The 20,803-nt window shown below is 40.1% G+C and overlaps 4 protein-coding genes and 1 pseudogene across 5 annotated transcripts; 3 read left to right on the top strand and 2 right to left on the bottom strand.

The window, feature by feature from the left end:
- Positions 1-38: 38 nt before the first annotated feature.
- On the bottom strand, positions 39-5,016 carry LOC141826670 (transcription factor E2FB-like). Its single transcript, XM_074713942.1, has 14 exons — positions 4,545-5,016; positions 2,999-3,188; positions 2,712-2,771; positions 2,532-2,617; positions 2,374-2,462; positions 2,205-2,259; positions 2,042-2,094; positions 1,920-1,970; positions 1,775-1,823; positions 1,603-1,668; positions 1,428-1,504; positions 1,073-1,301; positions 667-733; positions 39-573 (listed from the first exon to the last, which is right to left on the bottom strand). Exons 1-14 carry the CDS (start codon positions 4,731-4,733, stop codon positions 434-436), a joined length of 1,401 nt encoding a protein of 466 aa, XP_074570043.1. The 5' UTR covers positions 4,734-5,016; the 3' UTR covers positions 39-433.
- Positions 5,017-5,292: 276 nt separating this feature from the next.
- On the top strand, positions 5,293-8,327 carry LOC141826720 (2-Cys peroxiredoxin BAS1, chloroplastic-like). The gene is made up of 7 exons (XM_074714005.1): positions 5,293-5,548; positions 5,673-5,747; positions 6,188-6,269; positions 6,371-6,450; positions 7,547-7,672; positions 7,768-7,881; positions 8,052-8,327. The coding sequence occupies exons 1-7, from the start codon at positions 5,330-5,332 to the stop codon at positions 8,166-8,168; spliced, it is 813 nt and encodes a 270-aa protein (XP_074570106.1). The 5' UTR covers positions 5,293-5,329; the 3' UTR covers positions 8,169-8,327.
- Positions 8,328-9,592: 1,265 nt separating this feature from the next.
- LOC141825954 (E3 ubiquitin-protein ligase PUB23-like) lies at positions 9,593-10,840 on the top strand. The gene has a single exon (XM_074713215.1). The coding sequence runs from the start codon at positions 9,593-9,595 to the stop codon at positions 10,838-10,840; it is 1,248 nt and encodes a 415-aa protein (XP_074569316.1).
- Positions 10,841-12,010: 1,170 nt separating this feature from the next.
- On the top strand, positions 12,011-12,933 carry LOC141828225 (protein MKS1-like; annotated as a pseudogene).
- Positions 12,934-14,290: 1,357 nt separating this feature from the next.
- LOC141828672 (uncharacterized) lies at positions 14,291-19,382 on the bottom strand. Of its 2 annotated transcripts, none has more exons than XM_074716126.1 (8): positions 19,036-19,382; positions 16,473-17,644; positions 16,209-16,299; positions 15,956-16,113; positions 15,821-15,872; positions 15,644-15,723; positions 15,477-15,570; positions 14,291-15,221 (listed from the first exon to the last, which is right to left on the bottom strand). In XM_074716126.1, exons 2-8 carry the CDS (start codon positions 17,538-17,540, stop codon positions 14,662-14,664), a joined length of 2,103 nt encoding a protein of 700 aa, XP_074572227.1. In that variant the 5' UTR covers positions 17,541-17,644; positions 19,036-19,382; the 3' UTR covers positions 14,291-14,661. The 2 variants fall into 2 exon arrangements, with proteins under 2 accessions (XP_074572227.1, XP_074572228.1); XM_074716127.1 differs by lacking the exon at positions 19,036-19,382 and adding an exon at positions 18,128-18,193.
- Between the last annotated feature and the right edge of the window lie 1,421 nt (positions 19,383-20,803).

Raw genomic sequence — 20,803 nt, 5'->3', positions numbered from 1 at the left:
ATTTGGATCAGGATTTCAATCATTCAATCAGATACAAAAAGTTTTCTATCCAACCTTATCGTTCATGGGAAGAGATACATAATCCCAAGTACACAAAGGTATTAGATATAATATGCATAACTTAGAAGCATAATCTATGTCCATTGCCACAACTCATTCAGCTACACAGTTGGAGACTACATTACTACAACATCACTCGATAGCCAGTGGATGGGTGCACAGACCATCCTGTATGGTATGCCAACCGATGCAACTAGGGCCGTTTTCATTTTAGCATTCATGAGGACAATGTACTTGATGAACTTGATTGCCCACGCGAGAAGCATTCTGCTACAACTTCTGTGCTAACACTTTCACCCATCCTGCAGTTTGGTAGGAAGGGCTTAATGAATCTGAAAGGCTCGTGCCAAAATGAGAATCTTGGTTCTTGCACTCATCTCTGTGAGGAATTTGCATCAGCAGGGATCTTGATTCCAACTCCAGAGGAAGGAATTGGAACTCTAGGGGTGGTATCACCATCTGTAATGAAGTCGTCTGTGTTAAATCTACCCATGCTGTCCCATTGAACCTCTGCTGTGAATCAAGTCAAGGTTCTAAATGGGCATTTAGGAGAGTTAGACAAGTATAAAAATTTTTTATAAAATAAAATCGATATCTTGAGGATACGTTCAGTCTTCCACATGTCTGTGATGCTAACATCAGCCTCTGATAGCAGCCAATAATCAGCTTCGGTCTGAAGAGAAATAAATTAAAAGCCGTTAGCAAATACATATCGTAATCCATCTTCATGCTCATCAATTGAAAATGATCTAATAACACTTATTTACCTATATAATTAATAGATCAATGGACAAAAACACAAATAAAAAAGTAAACAGGAAAAATCAGATAAAGCTTGAGCTGTGGATTAAAGTTTTGAGGTTCTAGTGAAATCAACTTCTATTGCGACTAGGCATAAGGGAGGATCAAATAAAAACTTCTTTCTGAAGCCAATGCAAATATATATGTGTGTGTGTGTGTGTGTGTGTGAAAGACTACTGTGACATTTTTGCATCGTCCACAAAACACTTACATCTATCTCTGAAGGAACAATCTTCATCATACCACCACTAAAATCATGTGAAAAGTTTACATCAGACCATATCGGCTCATTATGTTGAGTATCAAATTCTATCTCATTTCCTCTGCTCTCTTCGGGAACACAAGGCGCAGTAGAGCAGTCAACAGAACAAGAATTTGATGGAGGAAGCTTTGGAGGTGTCTCCACACCACCCATCTCCTCAAACTTCTCTTCAAATTGACTATCAGGAAAAAAAATGCAAAAGTGAGGGAAATAGGGGATAAGTATTGATAAGGAAAGGTGTGCATTCAAGTTTCTTCCATTTGAAGCTATAGATTCCTGACTGCAAACGGGAAGAACAAGATACCTAACAAGATACACATCTATTGGACCCATTGTGCTTCTTAGAACAATTCTATATCTCCTCTGGAGATATTCTCCAGCCTGCACTTGGAATCAGAAAAACACTCAGAATGTGTACGAACAAAACGGTCTACTAGAAAATTATTGAATTTGGAATAATTTTTCTAGCTTCTACTTGCCTCATCAGGATCTGGAACTTCTAGGGTAGTACCATGAGGTGCTTTAATTGCTATTAAGGTCTCATTCTGCATATAAGGAAGACACAACAGTGTCCAAAAATGTCCCCAATTAATTATAGCAACACATATCTATTTCCAGATCAACTAAAATGTCTAAGCAAACTACTGAAACCTGAAAGCATGGAAGGCCTTTGATATCATCTTCTGTAACAAAAAGCCATCTAGAGGAACAAAAAAAAATTCACTGAGTGACTATTGGAGAAAAGATTTTCCATTGTCTGAATGAAAATGAATGAACAGAGATACTGGAAACATACTTCTGGTTATTTTCTTCTTCAGTAAGCTCCCTCAATCTTTCTCGCATTTGGCTGCAAAATACTTAGGTGCCATAATATTGCTAGACTTTTTTATTATACTGTCCAACTTCACTTGAAGATACCTGATGAGATCATCTAATTTGCACTCCTCCAATGTAAATTTCTCAATTTCAGCCTAAATTGGCATTAGAAAAAGGATCCTCGTTATTTCAGCACAATGAGAAAATTGCTCAAATGACTATAGTTAATACACAGAAAAAAAAGAACATGTGGCAAGTGGGAAACCTGTAAAATTGAAGCATCACCATCAACCACAACCGGAGCCAAGTCATCCACTCCTCTGTCATGAGATTTCACTCATTTAGTACATGGTGAGGTATTCACAGATCAACAATCTGGTTGAAGAAACAGAAGAACAAGTAAAGATACAAGGCAGAGGATGGTAGAAGATTACTTCCAGCGAATTCTGTTTTTAATTTTTTTTTCTATAAGCCCAATGCCTTCAAGAACATTAGTGATGTCATAAATCCTCCTCTTTTGTACCTGTATATCAGATGTCTTGTTCAAGCAAAGCTAAAAGATAAGTGCTTAAATTACAGATAACTATGCCACCTTCAATATTTCTGCAGCTTTGTTCAAATCAAGGACACCATCTTGTGCATGTTTAAGCAAATTGATAAACTTTTTCGTCAAAAGACCTAGAAAATTCCAAGATTTAAGTTACAAGCAGTTAAGATCCACATTATATACCAAATGAACCTTGACCGACTTCAAAGCAATAAGTTTATTCACCTAGGGAGCTATCATAACGACAAGTACTAATTGGAGTAAGACTATCACTTGACGGCGAGCCTGAAATGCCAAATTAGAATGTCAATATTCCATTAAATATTGACCATTGCTCAAGTATAACAAAACTTGGTCATGTGACAAAGAAAATATAAATGGAAACAAACTATTCATAATATACAATTGATTAGTACTAAAACTATTCATACTATGATTGATTAGTACTGCTAACCAATTAAATTTACATATAATCAAATTTTGCAGATAATTAGAAGAAAATATATACTCACCAACATTTGATATAGGAGTTAGCATGTCAATCTTCTTGTGCTTCGCAACCTTGGACTTACTGTATGCCTTCCTTCCTTTCTGAGATACTGGTGTGAGTAAAGAACTAGTACCTCCAGCATATCTAGGGCTGGTTGTCCATTCACTTACCTCTATCATTTCGTTATCTTCTCGTACAAATTTTGGCTTCAACTACATATAGACAGTGAATACAATTGGCATTTGAAGAATGAAGTTAGGACAAATATATAGGATAAAGAAGTACCTTACAATCAACAAGGGGTGGTAGTTATGGGTATAAGATTCAAAAATTTATCATGATCTAGAATGAATTTCAACAACACATGGGGTAAACTATAATTTTTGTAGCATGTGAATGGTCACTGATCCAGTTTATTTAAAGCACAAATGATTATGATTTTATATGTAATCACTTCACTGGGAGGATGAGCTCAATTTTACTTAGTTTACCTGATGAGACTATCATGAATCCAGAAATAAATACAGATGTACACATGGTAGCAGATTGTAATAGCTAAACATGTTCATAAAAGTTCCTTGTTCTGGAGTTCATCTGATGAACTTAGAAGCCCTGTACAAAATTAGCTTGAAACTTGAAACAAACAAAGAACTCAATTGTCAAATGTGCCAACAATTCATAATTGTTAATGGAAAATTACTAAAGAGTACAGAATGAATTTTATCTTATATCACTGAGGGTGAATCACAAAGAGTATCTACGATCTCAGTACCTCAGTACTACTAAAGGCAAATAGATACACTAATATGCATGAACAGGACATGTGGTGATACATGATTTGGAAGGACAGAGTGAGCAACCAAACAATTCCATTTCACTGATAGGGATTCACAACTCACACAATAGTAGTGCGGCAAGTTAAAGGTTGCAAATGAGAGAGAGAATTATTAAGTGTTAGAATTATGTTAGGCAACCCATCATAAAAGTTGTCTTTTGTACTGTAATTTGATTGCAGTATAACAATGCGAAGAAATCCTCAAAAATATTCTTTTATCATAATAAAGAAAAAATAACTCTCTCTTTTATCATACCCAAACTATGTTTGTTAGTCTCTTTGGCGGAACTATTTCCTAGATAACTATGCAGATGATCAATTGAGCAGCAAACCTCAAAAGGAAACAAGATAATTTGGAGAATGCAAATAATATCAAGTAACCCGTCATAAAAGGTTAGTCTTTACACTGTAATTCGATTATAGCATGATAATACGAAGAAATTCACAAAACATATTATTTTATCACAAAATAATTCTTTTTAATCACACGGCAGAACTATGTTTCTTAGATAACTATGCATATATGGAATCGGGCAACAAACCTCAAAAAGAAAAAAGATAGTTTGGAAAACGCGAAAAAACTGACGGTGAATAAAGCTTCCCGAGTGAAAAATCTAAACCCACCAAACCAGCAATAAAAAATTAACGGCACAAACAGAGCACCAAACCGAGACGTCATTCAGTTCATTTTAAGAATGAAACGGACACTAACAAACCTCCACCAGAAACTCACGGGAGTCTTAATCACCAGCGCATCGACCATCTCACCCGCTGCCCCCTTCAGCCCGTCGAACCTATGGTACTCCTCCGGCGACGAAAACGGAGGCCTCGACGACGCAAACGCCAATTTCTGCGTCGGCGGCTGGAAGACCAGCCCCAGCTCCTGTCCAGATCGGTTCCCAGCCGTCTCCCCACCGGTCATCAACCTAGACAATCGCCGACCGCAGGAAAGAAGTGAGACAACCACCGATCCGGGGAGTGACCGACTCCGGAGGGCGCAACCCGGTTCAAAACCCTAGCTCCGCCTCGTATTCGGAGGCGGCGGCAGCGGCGAGATGGCGACCAACTGACGAGTTACCTGATCGAGGACGTGGGGTTGGAATCGGAGATCTTAGGGCTCTGGCGGGGAAATGGAAGGCGGAGAGTGGGGACGAGGGAAGGCGGCGACGAGAAAGGGGAAAGAGAAAGCAGAGAAAAAAGAAGACGACGAGAGGAGGCAGCGAGGGAGGGAAATCATTCAGACTTCGGATAAATATGTGGAGGGAAGGCGTGAGCCCTAATAATAATTTAGTTGAATTTATTAAATTTATTTCCTGCAATTCTCATTATTAAAATTTTTATTAAAAAAATCAATTGGGCTTCGGCCCGTTTAACTCCCCAAGCCCAAGTTTACGGTTCGGATTCTAACCTCTATTATCCGCCTACCCGTTATAGATCCAATAACAATTCTCAAAACCCTCCTCCTCCCTTGGCCACAGGCTTCCTATCTGCGAGCGAACGGAAGGGCTCGATATCGCCATGGCTTATTGTTCCCTCTCCTCCTTCGTCTCCTCGAGGTCTTCAACCCCGACGGCTTCGTTGCCCCCAGCTGCTTCCCGTCCCTCGAATTCCCGATCCCTTCCGAAGAGCTTCCTCGGCCTGAGGTCGCCGACCAAGGGCTTCAGTCCTTGCTCCATCCGATCAGCCTCTTCTGTGAGATCGTCATCAAGGAGATTCGCAGCCAAGGCTTCTTTGGAGGTGTGGATTCGGGATCTACTCGCAATTAGTCTTGAGTCAAGACAATTTTTGGTTCTATGGGCATGGATCGGAATCCTAATACTTCGTCAGTATAAGGTTTATTCGTGTTTGGTGTTTCTCGCAGGGTGATTGGCCATTGGTTGGAAATAAGTCTCCAGATTTTGAAGCGGAAGCTGTTTTTGATCAGGAGTTCATTAATGTAAGCAAATGTTGTTCGGTGTATCCATTATCTGTGCTTTGGCTATCCAATTGTTTGGAGTAACGTTTCCCTTAGCTACCGCTTTTATTTTATACATGGTTAAGAAATTCCACTGAACAAAGATAGAGTCCTGAAATCCAACAGTTTTATCTTTTCAAAATTCAAAACCTCGTAAAAGTATTCAATTAAGGTTCTATTTCTGTTGGCAGATGTTTCCTTCTTTGACATCTCAATTAAAATAAGTAATGAATATCTTCAGTTTGAATATAATCCCTTCTCTTGTACAAACCACTAAAAAAGGTTGTGATTAAGATAAATTGATGACGGAAGAAACTAACCATGTACATTAGCCTAACTTGTGAAGATGGTTATTTGGTCAAGTTGTTTGCCAAACTTGTAATTGACTATAAGAAGCTTTAATGAACTTATTGTCCTGGTAGGTTAAACTTTCTGACTACCTCGGGAAGAAATATGTTATCCTGTTTTTCTATCCACTTGACTTCACATTTGTGTGCCCAACTGGTAAGTTAGAATTGCTTCGATATTTGCGTATAAATTTCACATTCTAAGAAGGAATGATCCTGAGACTGATAATGTTGTATTATGGTTGTTTTCATTTACAGAAATAACTGCTTTCAGTGATCGCTACGCAGAATTTGAAAAGTTGAATACAGAAATCTTAGGTGTTTCAATTGATAGTGTGGTAAGAGTGTTATCTCTTTGATATTTGAAAATCTTGTTTACTTTTTGCTGCTTATTTTATTCGTATCAATACAGTTTTGTCTGTTGTTGTGAAGTTAACAGTAGTTTTTAAAATTTGTTTTGTGGAGTGAACTTAATTATTTTTGCCACTAATTTCTGTTTTCTTCCAGTAGCTTGTCTGCGTCAGAACATCCTCTTTTAGATTCTTTGTTAAATCAAGTTTGAAAATGTCAAAAAGCAAGATTAGAAAATTCATAAGTACCTTCCTGTGAAACAAATATCATCGCTATAGTTGGTATCCTATATCATCACTGTTTAAAGCTCGTCTGGTCATTATTCATTGTGACATCAACTGAATGGAAATGTTGATTCACACTATGGTTGTGAGAATTAGGGCTTTCATGGTGATGCAGTTCAAAATTTTGGGCTAAATTTAATATTAGTTTTAAAATTTTAGGATTTTAAATTTTTACAAGTTTGTTAACTTTTTAAAAGTGGTCCTAGTTTTTTTAAAGTTTGTTATATTATTAGGGTGACTTAGACCTTGTCTTCGAAGAACTAGTCTTTATATTTGATTTGTAAAAGAGATTCGGATCTCTAGTCTAATTTATTCTTTGATTTTATGGTATTTCCTCTTTATGAGTTTCTCATGTGAGATGGCATTTCATGCTACGTCAAATGGTATCAAAGCATCATTCAGCTACATCACATGGTAGTCTACAAGAAGCTGGGTACGATTGGTTGGTTTATTAGTTTGAATCTTATTTCATATGTATTAGTTTGGTTAAGCAATTGACTACACTCTTATGTTGATATTATCGACAACATACCTGGAATAATGAACTCGCCATCCTCTATTGTTGTTCACTGTTTCAGGCAAATTTTGGGGATTCTAAAAAATAAAAATTGGATCTTTAATTGGTTAAAACATAAAAGTTAAATATTCATTGTGGATTTTGGTAGAGATGTCAGTAGAACAAAGATGTTTACTTCCATCCATGGATCTTATTTGCTAGTCGATTGTTGCATCATTTATTTTACCAGTATCTATGTCGAAACTAGAGTTGTTTCTTAGCTCTGTTGAATCTCCTCTGCAGTTCTCCCATCTTGCATGGGTCCAGACAGACAGAAAAGCAGGGGGACTGGGAGACCTGAAGTATCCATTGATTTCTGATGTTACTAAATCAATCTCAAAATCTTATAGGGTTTTGATTCCGGATCAGGTAAAACAAAATGAGCCAATTAAAATTAACCACATAAATCCCATAAAATCACTATGAACTGTTTTTAACCCACTTAATTGCTCATGTTCTCACAGGGTATTGCATTGAGGGGACTTTTCATCATTGACAAGGAAGGAGTAATTCAACATTCAACCATTAACAACCTTGCCATCGGTAGGAGTGTAGATGAAACCTTGAGGACCCTTCAGGTAATAAGAAGAAGAAAACAACACTCGTAATTACTTTGTACTCAGTAGTCTGGTTAGTAAGCTTGCTGTGATTACGTTCATAACAAGTTTATCGAAATATTGTTCAACATAAGTGAAATAATTTCCCCAGTTTTACCTCAAATATCATACGCACTCCCCATTATTTGCAGGCATTGCAGTATGTTCAGGAGAACCCGGATGAAGTTTGCCCTGCAGGATGGAAGCCCGGAGAGAAGTCTATGAAGCCAGATCCTAAACTCAGCAAAGAGTATTTTGCTGCCATTTAGGAACGATGTGATTGCGATCAAGTGTTAAAGAGTGAGAGAGTTTTGTCGCTCAGCCATTTCTTATAGGACTTGTCGAGTTCCATGCTTGTATCAACAACTGCCGTAGTACCTTACTATATATGCTTTTTACCAGAAATCACATTTTAATAATTTTTGTTATGGTCGTAAGGAACGGGCCTCGGTTCGCCCACCCCGTAAGCCCGAACCGAGTCGAACGCATTTGAACACCCGAGCCAAGTCAGTGGAGCTGAGCGGGATGTCGCCGCAACACAAGTCTGAGTCTCCGGGGATATGGGCTCCTAAGAGCTTGATCGGAATCTGCTAAGCGGACTCCTCAATCTAAATCGAACTGACTATTAGTTTGTACCTGAGTTGAATCCTCTTAGATGGTCCAATCGGAGCAGTCGAGTCGATTCGGAGACCAAGCCGAGGGATGGTCTGAATCCTCAGAGTGTGCTTTACCATTCGAGCCGAGTCAATTCATCCCAATTTAAGTCGGGCTGACTCCCTGACTCTATCCTGACCCAACCCGGAACTTTCATTGTACTTTTCTATCAAAGACCATTCCTCCCATCATGTGGTATGGGTAATGTCTCCCTGACACTAGTTATGGTAATACTCTGACAGATGTACGTGATGAGATATATATCTTGCATATCCCATGCCTTCTGACATAACCCTACGATGATGGGACTTTTACCTTACTTACGACGTGATACGACAGTCATCACCAATATACAAGGTCTGTCTTTTTGCAGAGGGAGGTATGCACAATCACATTCTCAACTTTTTCTTCATCTTCTGTTTCTTTTCTTCCTCTTGCAAGAACTGATTTAAGCATCGGAGTGGTCGCGTCAGGACAACCCCTCTTCCTTCTCACGGTTGCTGTGATTGTAGGTCTCGGCAGCTTTACGGTTCTTTCCTCTCACAATCTCGTTCAAGTTTGATGCTGAAAAGAGTCGAGCGCATCCAAGAACGGATCTCAATAGAAATAATTTTATATATATATAATTATATATTACTAGAAGAGTTCAACACCGTCATCAAATCGAATTCCAATTCCAATTCCAAAGCCGGCACCAACGGGGAGTAGTGATGAGTGGAACGAAGACCGCGCGACGAGCAGAAAATGAAAGGGCAGCCACTTAAATTAATCTACGTAGACTACAAACATACTTTGACTTTGGAACTTTGACTTGAATCCTTCTTTATTTAATTATTATGTAATATTCAAATATATTTATTTAAACTTTTTTGTCTGACCACACGAAAGATTCAATTTTGTCAAATGTACTTAGTCTAGTGAGAATTTTCAAATGTTAAATTATAGAATAATAAAATGAAGTCAACGAGAATTATGCAGGTTGATAAATCTGTATTAGATTCTCATCCTGATCGATAACCAAAATTTGAGGGGTCGACAGATGGATGATTCGTCTTCGATCGAAGTGCCCCGGTTGTTCCTCTGCCCGATCTCCCTTGAGATCATGCGCGACCCCGTCACCGCCGCCACCGGCATGACCTACGACCGCCGGAGCATCGAGCGGTGGCTCCTCGTCGACGGGCGCTCCACGTGCCCCGTCACGCAGCTCCAGCTCCCGCCCGATGCCGCCGCCTCACTCACACCCAACCACACCCTCCGCCGCCTCATCCAGTCTTGGTCCGCCGCCGCCGGCGAGGCCGTTGACCGCATCCCCACGCCGAGGGCCCCCGTCGACCGGACAGAAGTCGCTGGCCTCATCCGCGACCTCTCGGTCCGGCAGCGACGGGTCGACGTGCTCAAGAAAGTAGTCGAGCTCGCCGGGGAGAGCGAGAGCAACAGGCGGTGCATGGCGCGCGCTGGCGTTCCGGCGAAAATGGCGGATATTTTAATGGAGACGAGTAAAATAGACGGGGAGGAAGTGAGTTTGGCGCTCGATGTGCTTTACGTGCTCCGGGTGCTGCCAGAGGACTGGAAGCCGATCGTCGACGGCGCCGGCAACCGCCTCATCGATACGATGGTGAGAATCTTAATGCATGGATGTGATGAAGTAAAATCAACGGCGACGTTAATCTTGAAGTCGATCGTCGAAGCGGCGAACCGAGGAACGCTGGAGCAATTGAGTCCCCTGTTCTTCCAATCCGTGCTCCGCTCAATCCGCGACGACGTCGGCGGCGGCCTGACCTCGACCTCTTCCGCTCCCCACGCGGCGCTCAAGATCCTGGCCCACGTCGCTCCGTGGGGCCGGAACCGGGTGAAGATCGTGGAGGCCGGCGGCGTGTGGGCGTCTGTGGAGCTAGAGCTGGCAGGCGCGGCTGAGGGCGACAAGAGGAGGAGGAGGAGGACGGAGCTCAACCTGGCGCTGCTGCGCCAGCTTTGCGAGTGCGCGGAGGGTCGGGCAGAGCTGGTGCGCCACGCGGCGGGCATCGCGGTGGTGGCGAAGCGGGTGCTGCGGGTGTCGCCGGCGGCGACCGAGCAGGGGGTGGCCATCCTGTGCGCGGTGGGGAGGCGCTTGGCGACGGAGGAGCGGGTGGTGCGGGAAATGCTGGCCGTGGGGGCGGTGGCGAAGCTCTGCCTGGCGTTGCAAGCCAACTGCTCCGCCCGAGCCAAGGAGAAGGCGAGGCGCGTGCTGAGCTTGAACTCATCGGCGTGGAAGGATTCACCGTGCGTGCAATCTTGTTTGTCAATTTAATCTACGAAATTTCAATTTCTATTATTCTGACAAAGTTCTTCAGTAGATCTACGAAACCTTCAATTATCGCAAAGTATATAATAACAAAAGTATAATGGTCGTGAGGAGTGAAATCACGGATCATCAAGTTCGAGAGTAGCTTATCGGGCTCGGCCTAGTGCGATTCACAGAGCCTGGATCAAGCCGAATCCTCCGTCCCATGACCACCGAGCCGAGTAGTGTGAGTCGAGTCAGGGAGGTCAGGTCGAGATCTGGTGGGAGCCCTCCGTAGCACGAGTCTGAATCCTCCCAAGAAGGTTCCCCTCAACTCTCGAATCAACTAAGCCGACTCGAATCCTCAACGTGGATTTACCTACTTGGACCGAACCGAGTCATTAGGGAAATGGATCTCCCGGACCGACTCGTCCCTACGTCAACCTTCTCTCTGATGGTCGATTCGAATCCCCAACTCGGAATCATGCACCCGATCCAAGTCGGTGTCCTTCAACTCTTCTTATCCTGTCCCTTGAAGACCACTCCTTCCACCGTACAATCCCGAAGGTCCCCTGATATCTCTGTAACTAATCATGGTAATGCCCTAACAGATGTACGTGATGTGACTCCTCAGATACGAGTCAACGATGGGACATACTCAGAATATACCATGTCTTCTGACAAATTCATACCGATGATGGGACCTCAACCATACTCATGATGGGACATGACTCCTTAAACCCATATATAAGGTTGCTTCTGTGAGAAAAGAAGGTATACATTCTCGTCATTTTCTACTTTTTCCTCACTTTCTGCTCGTCATTTTCCTCCTCCACGAACTGACTTAAGTATCGGAGTGGTCGTGTCGCACACGAGTCAGTCTTTTCTCTCACGATTGTTGTGTGTGCAGGCTTCACCATCTTCGCGGCCCCTTCCTCTTCGGACTTCGTTCGAGCTTGGTGTTGAGAAAAGTCGGTCGTGTACAGGAATAGATCTCGACAGGAACAAAAAGATTGGAAGAAAGGAAGGATCGAATGCAAATGCAGTAATAAATATGCACGCGTAATTACGAAGAATTGTCAAAAATAAAACTATTAAATATTTTTGTTGAGCGTCCGTTGACTAAGTTTGTCTCTTTTCTCTTTTGAACGCTATTTAATGATTAGCTTGTAAACGTGGCATCCGCCGACTCCTCATTTCATACGAACCTTCTACCGTCTCCAGCTCGCTGCGGCGAACGCCGACACCAAACACATGGATCCGTCGGATCTCCACCCGTCCCCGCGGCGAGAGCTCCAGGGACCCCGGCCATCTCCTCTCAAGGTCGGCAAAGACTCGCACAAGATCCGGAAGCCGCCTATAGCTCCGCCGCGCCACCACCATCCGCCGGCGGCCGACCCTCCGCCGGCGCGCCCCCGCGACCCGGTCATCATCTACACCGTATCCCCCAAGATCATCCACATCAATCCCAGCGAGTTCATGACCCTGGTCCAGCGGCTCACCGGCCCCAACTCCTCCGCCGCCAATCCTCCTCCGCTACCGCCGCCTCTGCTGGCATCCGGAGCGATCTCCCCCGCTGCCCGCATCGCCTCCTTCGAGAGATCGGCCGCCGCGTCCGCGTCGCCGCGTGTGAGGGACGCAAGGGCGCAACCGGGGGTTTTGGAACGGTGGGAGATCGCGGGCGGGCCAACCCTCGACCGGACAGCTTCCTTCCCGGGATCTTGTCGCCGGTTCCCTCCTCACTCGCCCCGATCTCCCCCGCACTTTTCACCCCGCCGGCGTTCGATCCCAGCGTGATTAGCTTCTTGCACGAACTGAGCCCAATCTTCGCCAACAACTTCAACAGCAACTTCATCGGCAACAGTCCCATCCCTAATTTGCTCGCGACTCCCACCCTGCCATCGCCGGGAGCATTTTGGGAACTCATGAGCCAATTCCCGGACATGTAGCGGAAGATTAGGGTTCTTTCTGCTCGCCCCAATCACCAGCTCCGGTTTCCAGTTCACAAAGGTTTAAAATTTATTATTTCCTTGAAATTTTTTACTATTACTGTTTTCTTTTCTAGGAAAATTTGATTGAAGAACAATTCAAACTCCATTCCAACCTGAAGAAATTAAATATTTTCCCCCAAATTTTCTGTATATTTTATTTTATCTTCTGCAAAGGTGGAATCCATGATCATTAGCGGCTAGACACGATCAGTTTCTCGACCATTTGTAAGAAGGTAAATCGAGAAACTACAGTTGATCACGACGCAAGAAGTTATTACTTGACTTCACTAAGATTCAAACCCTTATACTTACATTTTATTGTCGATAAAAAAGGTGAGCTGGGCTGGTTGGATGATTACGTGATATAATTGAGTTTATTATAGGGATAGAGACAGAAACGATAAATAAATGAAGTAGCAGGCAAATTTGAAGGCTTAGGTTTGAAATTTTCAAACAATGATAATTAATAAAAATATTATAAAATGGGAAGAAATCAGAAATAATTAAATAGATATAAAAATCTCAAAAACAGATTTTTTTTAAATTTTTTTTAGTTTTAAATCTAAAATATGAGACATTATTTACCAAACTACAGTTTTGGTGAACAGTTTTGGAAGATGGAAGGTGAGAATTTGGGAGTGCCACCAAAACAATGAATGGATATAAATTGTGGGTGGGTGGGTGGTTGGTTGATATACTTATCTTTCAAGTTTCAAGTGGCAAATACAATTTAATTCTCATTTATTTCATGTTGGGAAAAATTTAGCCATGACCCATGAATAAAAAATCTATTAGATAAAAAAAATAGATAAAATTACAAAGGTGTCCCCCTTCATTTATTATTAAAAGAGTGTTCTATTTGGCTACTATATATTTTACTTTTTGAAATTGCCTTTATCTTTGGTGTTATACACAATTATAATAATTACAATTTAATAATAAATTATAATAATTACGAAATCATAACTTCAATAATACAAGGTTGACTAATATTGATGAAATAAAGTATGATTTATACATACTATAATATAATATTGAACATTATAACTGCTACTACAGTGTTATTTGAATGAATTAGAATTGAAATGTTTATGTTATAATAGCTATGAAATCGCAAATGCTAAGTTGTTTTAATTTTTGCTGTAAAAAATTTATATAAAAAAATAGATTAAATATAATCTTACAAACTAGTTTGTATTTAAGTTGTTTAAAAATATTTTAATCAAAATACAAAAAAGTGTTTATGTTTCTATTTGAAAGAAGACAAAAGAGAGAGAGAAGAAAAGACTGAAACTAGCAAATATGTAAAAAAAAAATGGTAAATCTCACTCAGAGAGAGAGAAATTTGAAAGAAAATTTCTACAAATACACCGTAACTGGGGATCGAACCGCGGGTCCCTGAATCACAATCCGGATGTCCTACTGTTGTACCATTGCCCCGAGAACAGCAAATATGTAAACAAACATGAAGTAAAATGGTGGCCAATTCACTGTCATTGTTACCAGCAATAGCAATAATGATGATGAACTGATAGGATATTGTGTTTATACTTCAAATTTGCAAATGATTGCCTTCAGCTATACATTGTCACCCTCACACCCCTTTCTTCTTCCCTAGAGTTAAAAAAACAAATGAGAACTGTTCTATTTGGATCATTTTACTCTTTCAAGGAAACATTACAGTGAGCCTCACCATCCTCTATCTGCATTCTGCATTGTATAGCCCAAAAATACATTTCCCCAACTCATCTCGATCGAAACATCCTTTGTTGATGATCTCTAACAATCTCAGGCTGTTCTTGCCTCAAATGCCTCTCTTTTAAGTTATTCACAGTCGTACAATGTCAACTGCTCGATTCACAGCCTGACGGGCAATCCAAAATTGTGGAAGCACCTGATTGCCCCATCATTTCCTGCTGTTACAATTACAGAACTCCAGGCACCGGCTTCCTCCATCGGTGTGAGGCTCCAACAATCTGGATGGAGCGGCTGATGGGGTTCGCGGCAATCTTCGGGTTGCAACGGTAGCTTGGTCTGGCAAGAAAGCTTCTCCTCCGGCCATGTGGCACAAGATCTTGATGAACCATCAGAAAACAGCCAGGCACTCAGAGAGATGCAGTCTGGATTCTTAAGCCAAGGGAAGGATTCTGATGCTGCTCTGCGGTGCCGGGTAGGAATCTGAATACCGTTACTTGTGATTGTTTCTCCGTCGACCATGCCAGGCCATGGCACTGCAATGGATGCTCCTTCGGAATGGAAGGACTCCGACGAACAGACCGACTTGGCACCTGCGGGTAGTTGTTTCTCCAGCTTCTCATAACTCCAGATGTAGATGTTCGAGTCCTCACCGACCGATACAATATGCCTTCCATCGGAAGAGAATGATGCAGATAAGTGGCATTTGGACTTCCGGGGACCTACATTGCATGATATCCGAAGCTTATTGTCGACAAAGGCATCAATCAAACAATGACCATGTTAGAACTCAAACTCATATTACATTCTGGACAGACATGTATCTATGCAAAAACTGAGTTTGTTATGTGCAGTGAAGGAATACATTGAAGCATTTCTAAATTTACTCGCATGAATTCGCATGTTTAAGTTTGAACCATCGAATTCGCAAACAAATAAGTATCATCATTCACTTTAAGATGAAAAAAGACCTCTACCTTTAAATTTTTGAACGATATCAGTCCCATCGCAGATCCGAATTAAAGAGTCTGCTGTTGTGATCATTATTCTTTTAAAATCTCCAGGAGCAAACTGCCAGAACAAAATCTATGACTGGACTAGAACTTTACCAAGAAATCAAGTTTAAGGATGCTAAAATATTGACCTGAAACCCAGTGATCCGCTTGCCAGAAGATTTCTTCTTACCAAAAAGGCACAATTGCAATGCAAGTTGGCTTGGTTTGACTATGCAATCCACAAGAACAGAACGATGATGAACATTATAAAGATGAATCATAACCAATAGAAGAGAGGAACAATGCAAAATATGGTATGTGAGTACCTGAACAATCGTAAAGGCGGCAGTTCCCTTTGATTGAACCAACTATAAAACCCTGTTGCAGTAGCAACAAATCAGTATAGGCACTATTGAAGAAAGAAAAACAGAAGAATCGCATGATTGTTGAAAGAAGGAAACCTTTCCATCTGGCTGATAACATACAGCAGTTATCATGTCCCTTAAATCCACCCAATCAATCACACGGTTCTCTTGAATTTCCCAAATACGAACTTTGCCGTCAATCGAACCGCTAACGAAAATATTTTCTTGAATAGGGTTGAACTGAATGCATGTCACTGATTTCCAAAGAAAACAAAGGGAAAAAATCTATCAATAATTGAACAAAATTTTTAAAAAATGATAGTAACAATATACATGAATTCTTAATTACCATAATCATTGTGTTGGAAAATTTTAAGGCATTGAGAGGAGCCTACTTTCCACAGACGAACAGTTTTATCTTTAGAGGATGTCAGTAGGCACTGCAACAAAAGGATTGAACTCAGCTAAAAATGGTTGAAAGTAGCATTTGCGCAATAATGGAAGAAACTTCTTTCATTAATTGCTTAGCTATAAGAACTCCTAGTTCATCTTAGAGAATGAGTTGCAGTGGAATCATGAGTGTGGATCAATATTTTTAAGAGGGATAACTTACATCAGCTTGCGACCAAGATAGATCCAAGATATCACTTGTGTGTGCTTTCAATTCATGTAATGGGGTTTCCTCAATCTTAAAGATTTTCTTTGGAATGAGAACAGGAGCCGAATTATGGCCTTTTCCTGCAAACATATAAACTCCTTTAATTTTATCCACTAATTTGGGTGCAAATTGAGATTCATCTGCACTGTTGAATCTGCAAGAACTTTCCACTTGAACAATCTGCCAGACATGTACAACACAATCTTCACCCCCAGTTGCAAGATACCTTCCATTTGGTGAAAACTTCATGGTTGTTATCATTCCCTCATGTGCCTGAATGTCTTGACCCAGGTAGAGCGCCGTGAATTCCATGAAATTTTTCTTGTACTGATAAACTTTTGTTCTCACTGACTTGGATATTTTGGGCTTTTTAACTGAAACATAATAATACTTGTTTGATTCTGAAGATTGCTGCTTCCTTTTTGTTAGACTTCTCCACCACTTCAAATATTTTATCTTCTTTGCATCATTTGTGCATGTAGTCACTTCCCTACAAGGGACTAAATCTTTTCGAAAGTATCTCTGAACAGAGGATGACATGCCGAGAGCATTTTCAAAATCATGCAGTGTCATCAGCTTGTCTGAGCCAACTTCCTTGAACATACTGGGTAAACCATCTTTCCCAAAATCATGGACCATGAATTTTCTACCAGTGTCCAGATCCCTGATGTAGTGGAAAGAATCCTCAGATGTGCCAACATCAGGAGATGGTAATGGAGTCGAATCTTCGCCATTTGTATTTGTAATTCTTTCCAAGTCCAGATGCTCTTCTGTTGGAACTTCAGTAGAAATGGCACAGCCTACAGAAGATGGCACAAGCTCATCAAAGCCAATTCCTCTAAAGAATCTTTTTCGCCTATCCTGAACACTCATAGGCTCCCTTGTCCATAGTTCATAATTAAGGCTTGGCAACAATTGCTGAATTGTAGCAGGAGAGTTGTCAGATGTCGAGGAACGTATGGAATTAGTGATCTCATCGTCTGCATCAAAGAAATTTTCTTCCCCTTCATCAAAGCTCATCATTTCAATCAGAATTGGCTACCATTTAGGAAGTTCTTCCGTCTATTTTGAAGAAACTTCAATTCCACAAGGCAATTGAGCATCACTGTTGTTGCTGCTATACTTAACTGAGGATACAATTCAGAAAGAAAAAGATAATAATTAGAAAATCGAAAGCACCATAGAAATATGTAACTCATCCAGCCAAAAGAAAAGCAGCAGATCAAAGAAAAAGGGAAACATAAAGAAAACCATAAACAAAGAAGAAGAAACCATGGATATCAATACAAAACTAGATCACTAGTTGAAGCTCTGAATATATCACTGATAACTTCGAATCTGAAGACCAACCACAGCAACTAAACAAATTTAGTAGAGAAGGGTAAAATCTTTATCCCTGGAACTCGAGAAACCCAAAAATCAAAGTGAAAATACATATATTTTAATGACAAGCCCAGAACACTAGAAGCAGAAGCACCAATAGCCATCTTTCAGAACTCTATTGCATTTGCATAATAATAAATAAATATTTTTTCTATCACGTCACCTGTAACTCCATACAAATTATTGGAAGCAGGATAAAAGAATGCAAAAAATCCTACTGGAAATACCTTCAATTCTACAGCCAACGCGCAATTCGCCGACTAAATGACGCGCGTCGCACAACGGCTTCGAAGCAGAAATCCAGGAATACTCACCCAAACCTCGCTCCCAGTCCAAATCATGGCGTGATGGATCGAAATCTATGCTACAGAGGACGACACAGCTCTATAAAACCACTTTGATGCAAGGAAAGCAAACCAAAAACCTAAATGGAATAGCCACTAGGTAGCCGCACTTCAAAAGCCGAAATAGCAGCCTGGACTGGAGCCCGCACGAGCCTTAGAGGCTTAGAAACGGGCGGCGGTGCTGCGGCACGCCTTCCCAAAACTCTCCCTCACAAAGCAACAGAGGGTGGCATGAGAAGAGAGGAGGGGTAAGGGAATGGAACGTGAGACCCAAAACTCTGTTTTTTTAGTCCTCTGCGTTTAGGTGTGTCAGTAAAGCTACGAGCTTTGCCTGTTGGCGGCTTGGCGTTCCGTTCTCTTTCTCGGCAGCAATAATGACACTTTTTTGTATCGCAGCTGCGGAAAACGAAGCGTACAGCCTGGTCTCTAGCACGCACAGAGCTACTGAAAGCGATCGTTCGTGGGAGGCGGTGTTGCCATCGCCACCCACCCAACAAATGCCTCAGCCTCCTGCGGAATGTTAATTCGCAGTTTTAACGTAACTTTTGCTCGTCCTCGACCTAGAAATATGGCGAGGGGCGTTGGGTTTCACCTTTCCAGCTCCTAAACGCTCGCCTCGGCCATTAAAGGCGCGTCCTTCAACGCCTCCAAACCCACATCCGAAGATCGCCGCCCATACCGACGCATCAAGATCCAACATTTCGCATTTAATTCCGATCGGAGCAGGACCAGGGTCGAAGATTCCGCGTCAATCGAAGAAAAAACACGACTTTTGAGGACGAAGTACTTACGCGTGAAGTAAAACCGCTGCCTTTGATCGCTCCGGCACTCTCGTCATCGCCTCGCCTCCTCCTCCGGCGATCGGGGCACAAAAACAACGACCACCGACAAGCACGAGAACTCGATCAACCCACGCCTCTCGACGTCGAATTCGGCAGATCCGCGCCCGTCCATCACCTGGAGTTGGATTGGGATCCCAAGGGGACGCTGGTCGTCATCGAGGAAGAAGGAATCGAGAAGTGGGTGGTGGTGGGCGATCCAGAGTTAATTGTGCGAAGGAACAGGAAGCCAGCCCGATGAGATGGCACTTAGTCATCATTTGGTCGTATTTAATATTTACTTAGGCACATGTTTAATCTTAATTAATTTGATTATAACAGGAAATCTTCATTTCACCCCCTCAGTTTCAAAACATTTTTACAAAGCCTTAAATATTTCAAACATTCCTCATTTCACCCCTAATCACTGACACAGTAACATAAATTTTAGGAGTAAAATAAAATTAAAAATTACCTTATTAAAATATATTATCCTGAAATTAAAATTAAAAAATTTTACTCAATAGGAAAAATAATCAACCAATTAATTCAGAAAGAAAACAAATTTAATTCCTTTTTTATTTTCTTACCTTTTTTACTTCCTCAATCAAATTATTATTTGTTCCTTTTTTTTAAATTTCCTCTCCTTCCTTTTAAAAAAGAATATTAATTATGCAAACTACATCATTTAATTTGGATCTAATTATATAAGGTTAAAAATCATTTTCATCCACACCTTCTTTTTTTTTAAAATGTTAAAATAATACTCTAATATATTTTTCCCCATTTTAAAAATATCCTTATTTTAAAGTTATCATAATAAATCAATTAGAGTTAATCAAAATCTATGTATAAAATATTATTATATTAAATATTTATTTGTCAATTTAATTAAAAATATTTAAATAAGTATAATTAGAATAATTTTAATGGTAAAAAAATTATATAATTAAGTTATAATTTTTTATAATTCAGATATCTATTAAGACTTTTGACTCAATTAATTGCCTCATTAGTTGAAATAGGAATTCATTTTATTGACCATCGTTGAAAAGTTAGGGACATAAATCCTCAAATTTCAACATTTCTTGTCAAATCTGTCTGCCAAAACCATCCGCGGCGAATTAAATTAATCACGACATCATTAGCGTTAAAATAATACTCTAATATATATTTTCCATTTTAAAAATATCCTTATTTTAAAGTTATCATAATAAATCAATTCGATATGTACAATATTATTGTATTAAAAATTTCTTTATCGATTTAGTTAAAAATACTTAAATACTTATATTAATTTTAATGATAAAAAATATTTTGATATATCAATACTTTATAATAAAATTGATGCAATGAACTCGAATTAATCTTGGATGCAAATGATCTTTCTTTTAATTCATTTACTTGATGAATCTAAAAGAGTGAGTGGTTATTCATTTATCAATCAATGTCTTAAATTTTTTATAAAATAAGTCATCTTAAATTGTTTTATAAAATAACTCATCTTAAATTTTTTATAAAATAAGTCATAGTCATATTGTTTTTTTATAAAATTTTTCTTTTCTATTAAAATTTTTTCCCTTTAAATTTTTTATAAATTAAAATTTTAGATTTATATAAATATTTTATTAATTTTTATTTTTTTAGAATTTCTTTTCATTCTTTACAAATTAAAATTTTAAATTTATATAAACATCTTAATAAGTCATCTTAAATTATTTTGATTTAAGATTTTGATTTA

Source organism: Curcuma longa, chromosome 4, assembly GCF_044706935.1.
Source record: "Curcuma longa cultivar G26 ecotype Majalengka, Jawa Barat chromosome 4, ITB_CL_G26_1.1, whole genome shotgun sequence".
Lineage (NCBI taxonomy): Eukaryota > Viridiplantae > Streptophyta > Magnoliopsida > Zingiberales > Zingiberaceae > Curcuma > Curcuma longa.
The sequence above is the reverse complement of the archived record's forward strand: the minus strand, read 5'-3'. Positions and strand labels throughout refer to the sequence as shown.

Coding starts and splice junctions, on each gene's coding strand:
- LOC141826720 (XM_074714005.1), top strand. CDS start 5,330: ATGGCTTATTGTTCCCTCTCCTCCTTCGTCTCCTCGAGGTCTTCAACC. Junction 6,451..7,546: donor GTGTTTCAATTGATAGTGTG/GTAAGAGTGTTA, acceptor TCTCCTCTGCAG/TTCTCCCATCTTGCATGGGT. Junction 7,882..8,051: donor AAACCTTGAGGACCCTTCAG/GTAATAAGAAGA, acceptor CATTATTTGCAG/GCATTGCAGTATGTTCAGGA.
- LOC141825954 (XM_074713215.1), top strand. CDS start 9,593: ATGGATGATTCGTCTTCGATCGAAGTGCCCCGGTTGTTCCTCTGCCCG.
- LOC141828672 (XM_074716126.1), bottom strand. CDS start 17,540: ATGATGAGCTTTGATGAAGGGGAAGAAAATTTCTTTGATGCAGACGAT. Junction 16,114..16,208: donor TTTCCAACACAATGATTATG/GTAATTAAGAAT, acceptor TTTGGAAATCAG/TGACATGCATTCAGTTCAAC. Junction 15,222..15,476: donor TATCGTTCAAAAATTTAAAG/GTAGAGGTCTTT, acceptor CATGCAATGTAG/GTCCCCGGAAGTCCAAATGC.
- LOC141826670 (XM_074713942.1), bottom strand. CDS start 4,733: ATGACCGGTGGGGAGACGGCTGGGAACCGATCTGGACAGGAGCTGGGG. Junction 2,463..2,531: donor AAGCTGCAGAAATATTGAAG/GTGGCATAGTTA, acceptor TCTGATATACAG/GTACAAAAGAGGAGGATTTA. Junction 2,260..2,373: donor AAAAACAGAATTCGCTGGAA/GTAATCTTCTAC, acceptor ATCTCATGACAG/AGGAGTGGATGACTTGGCTC.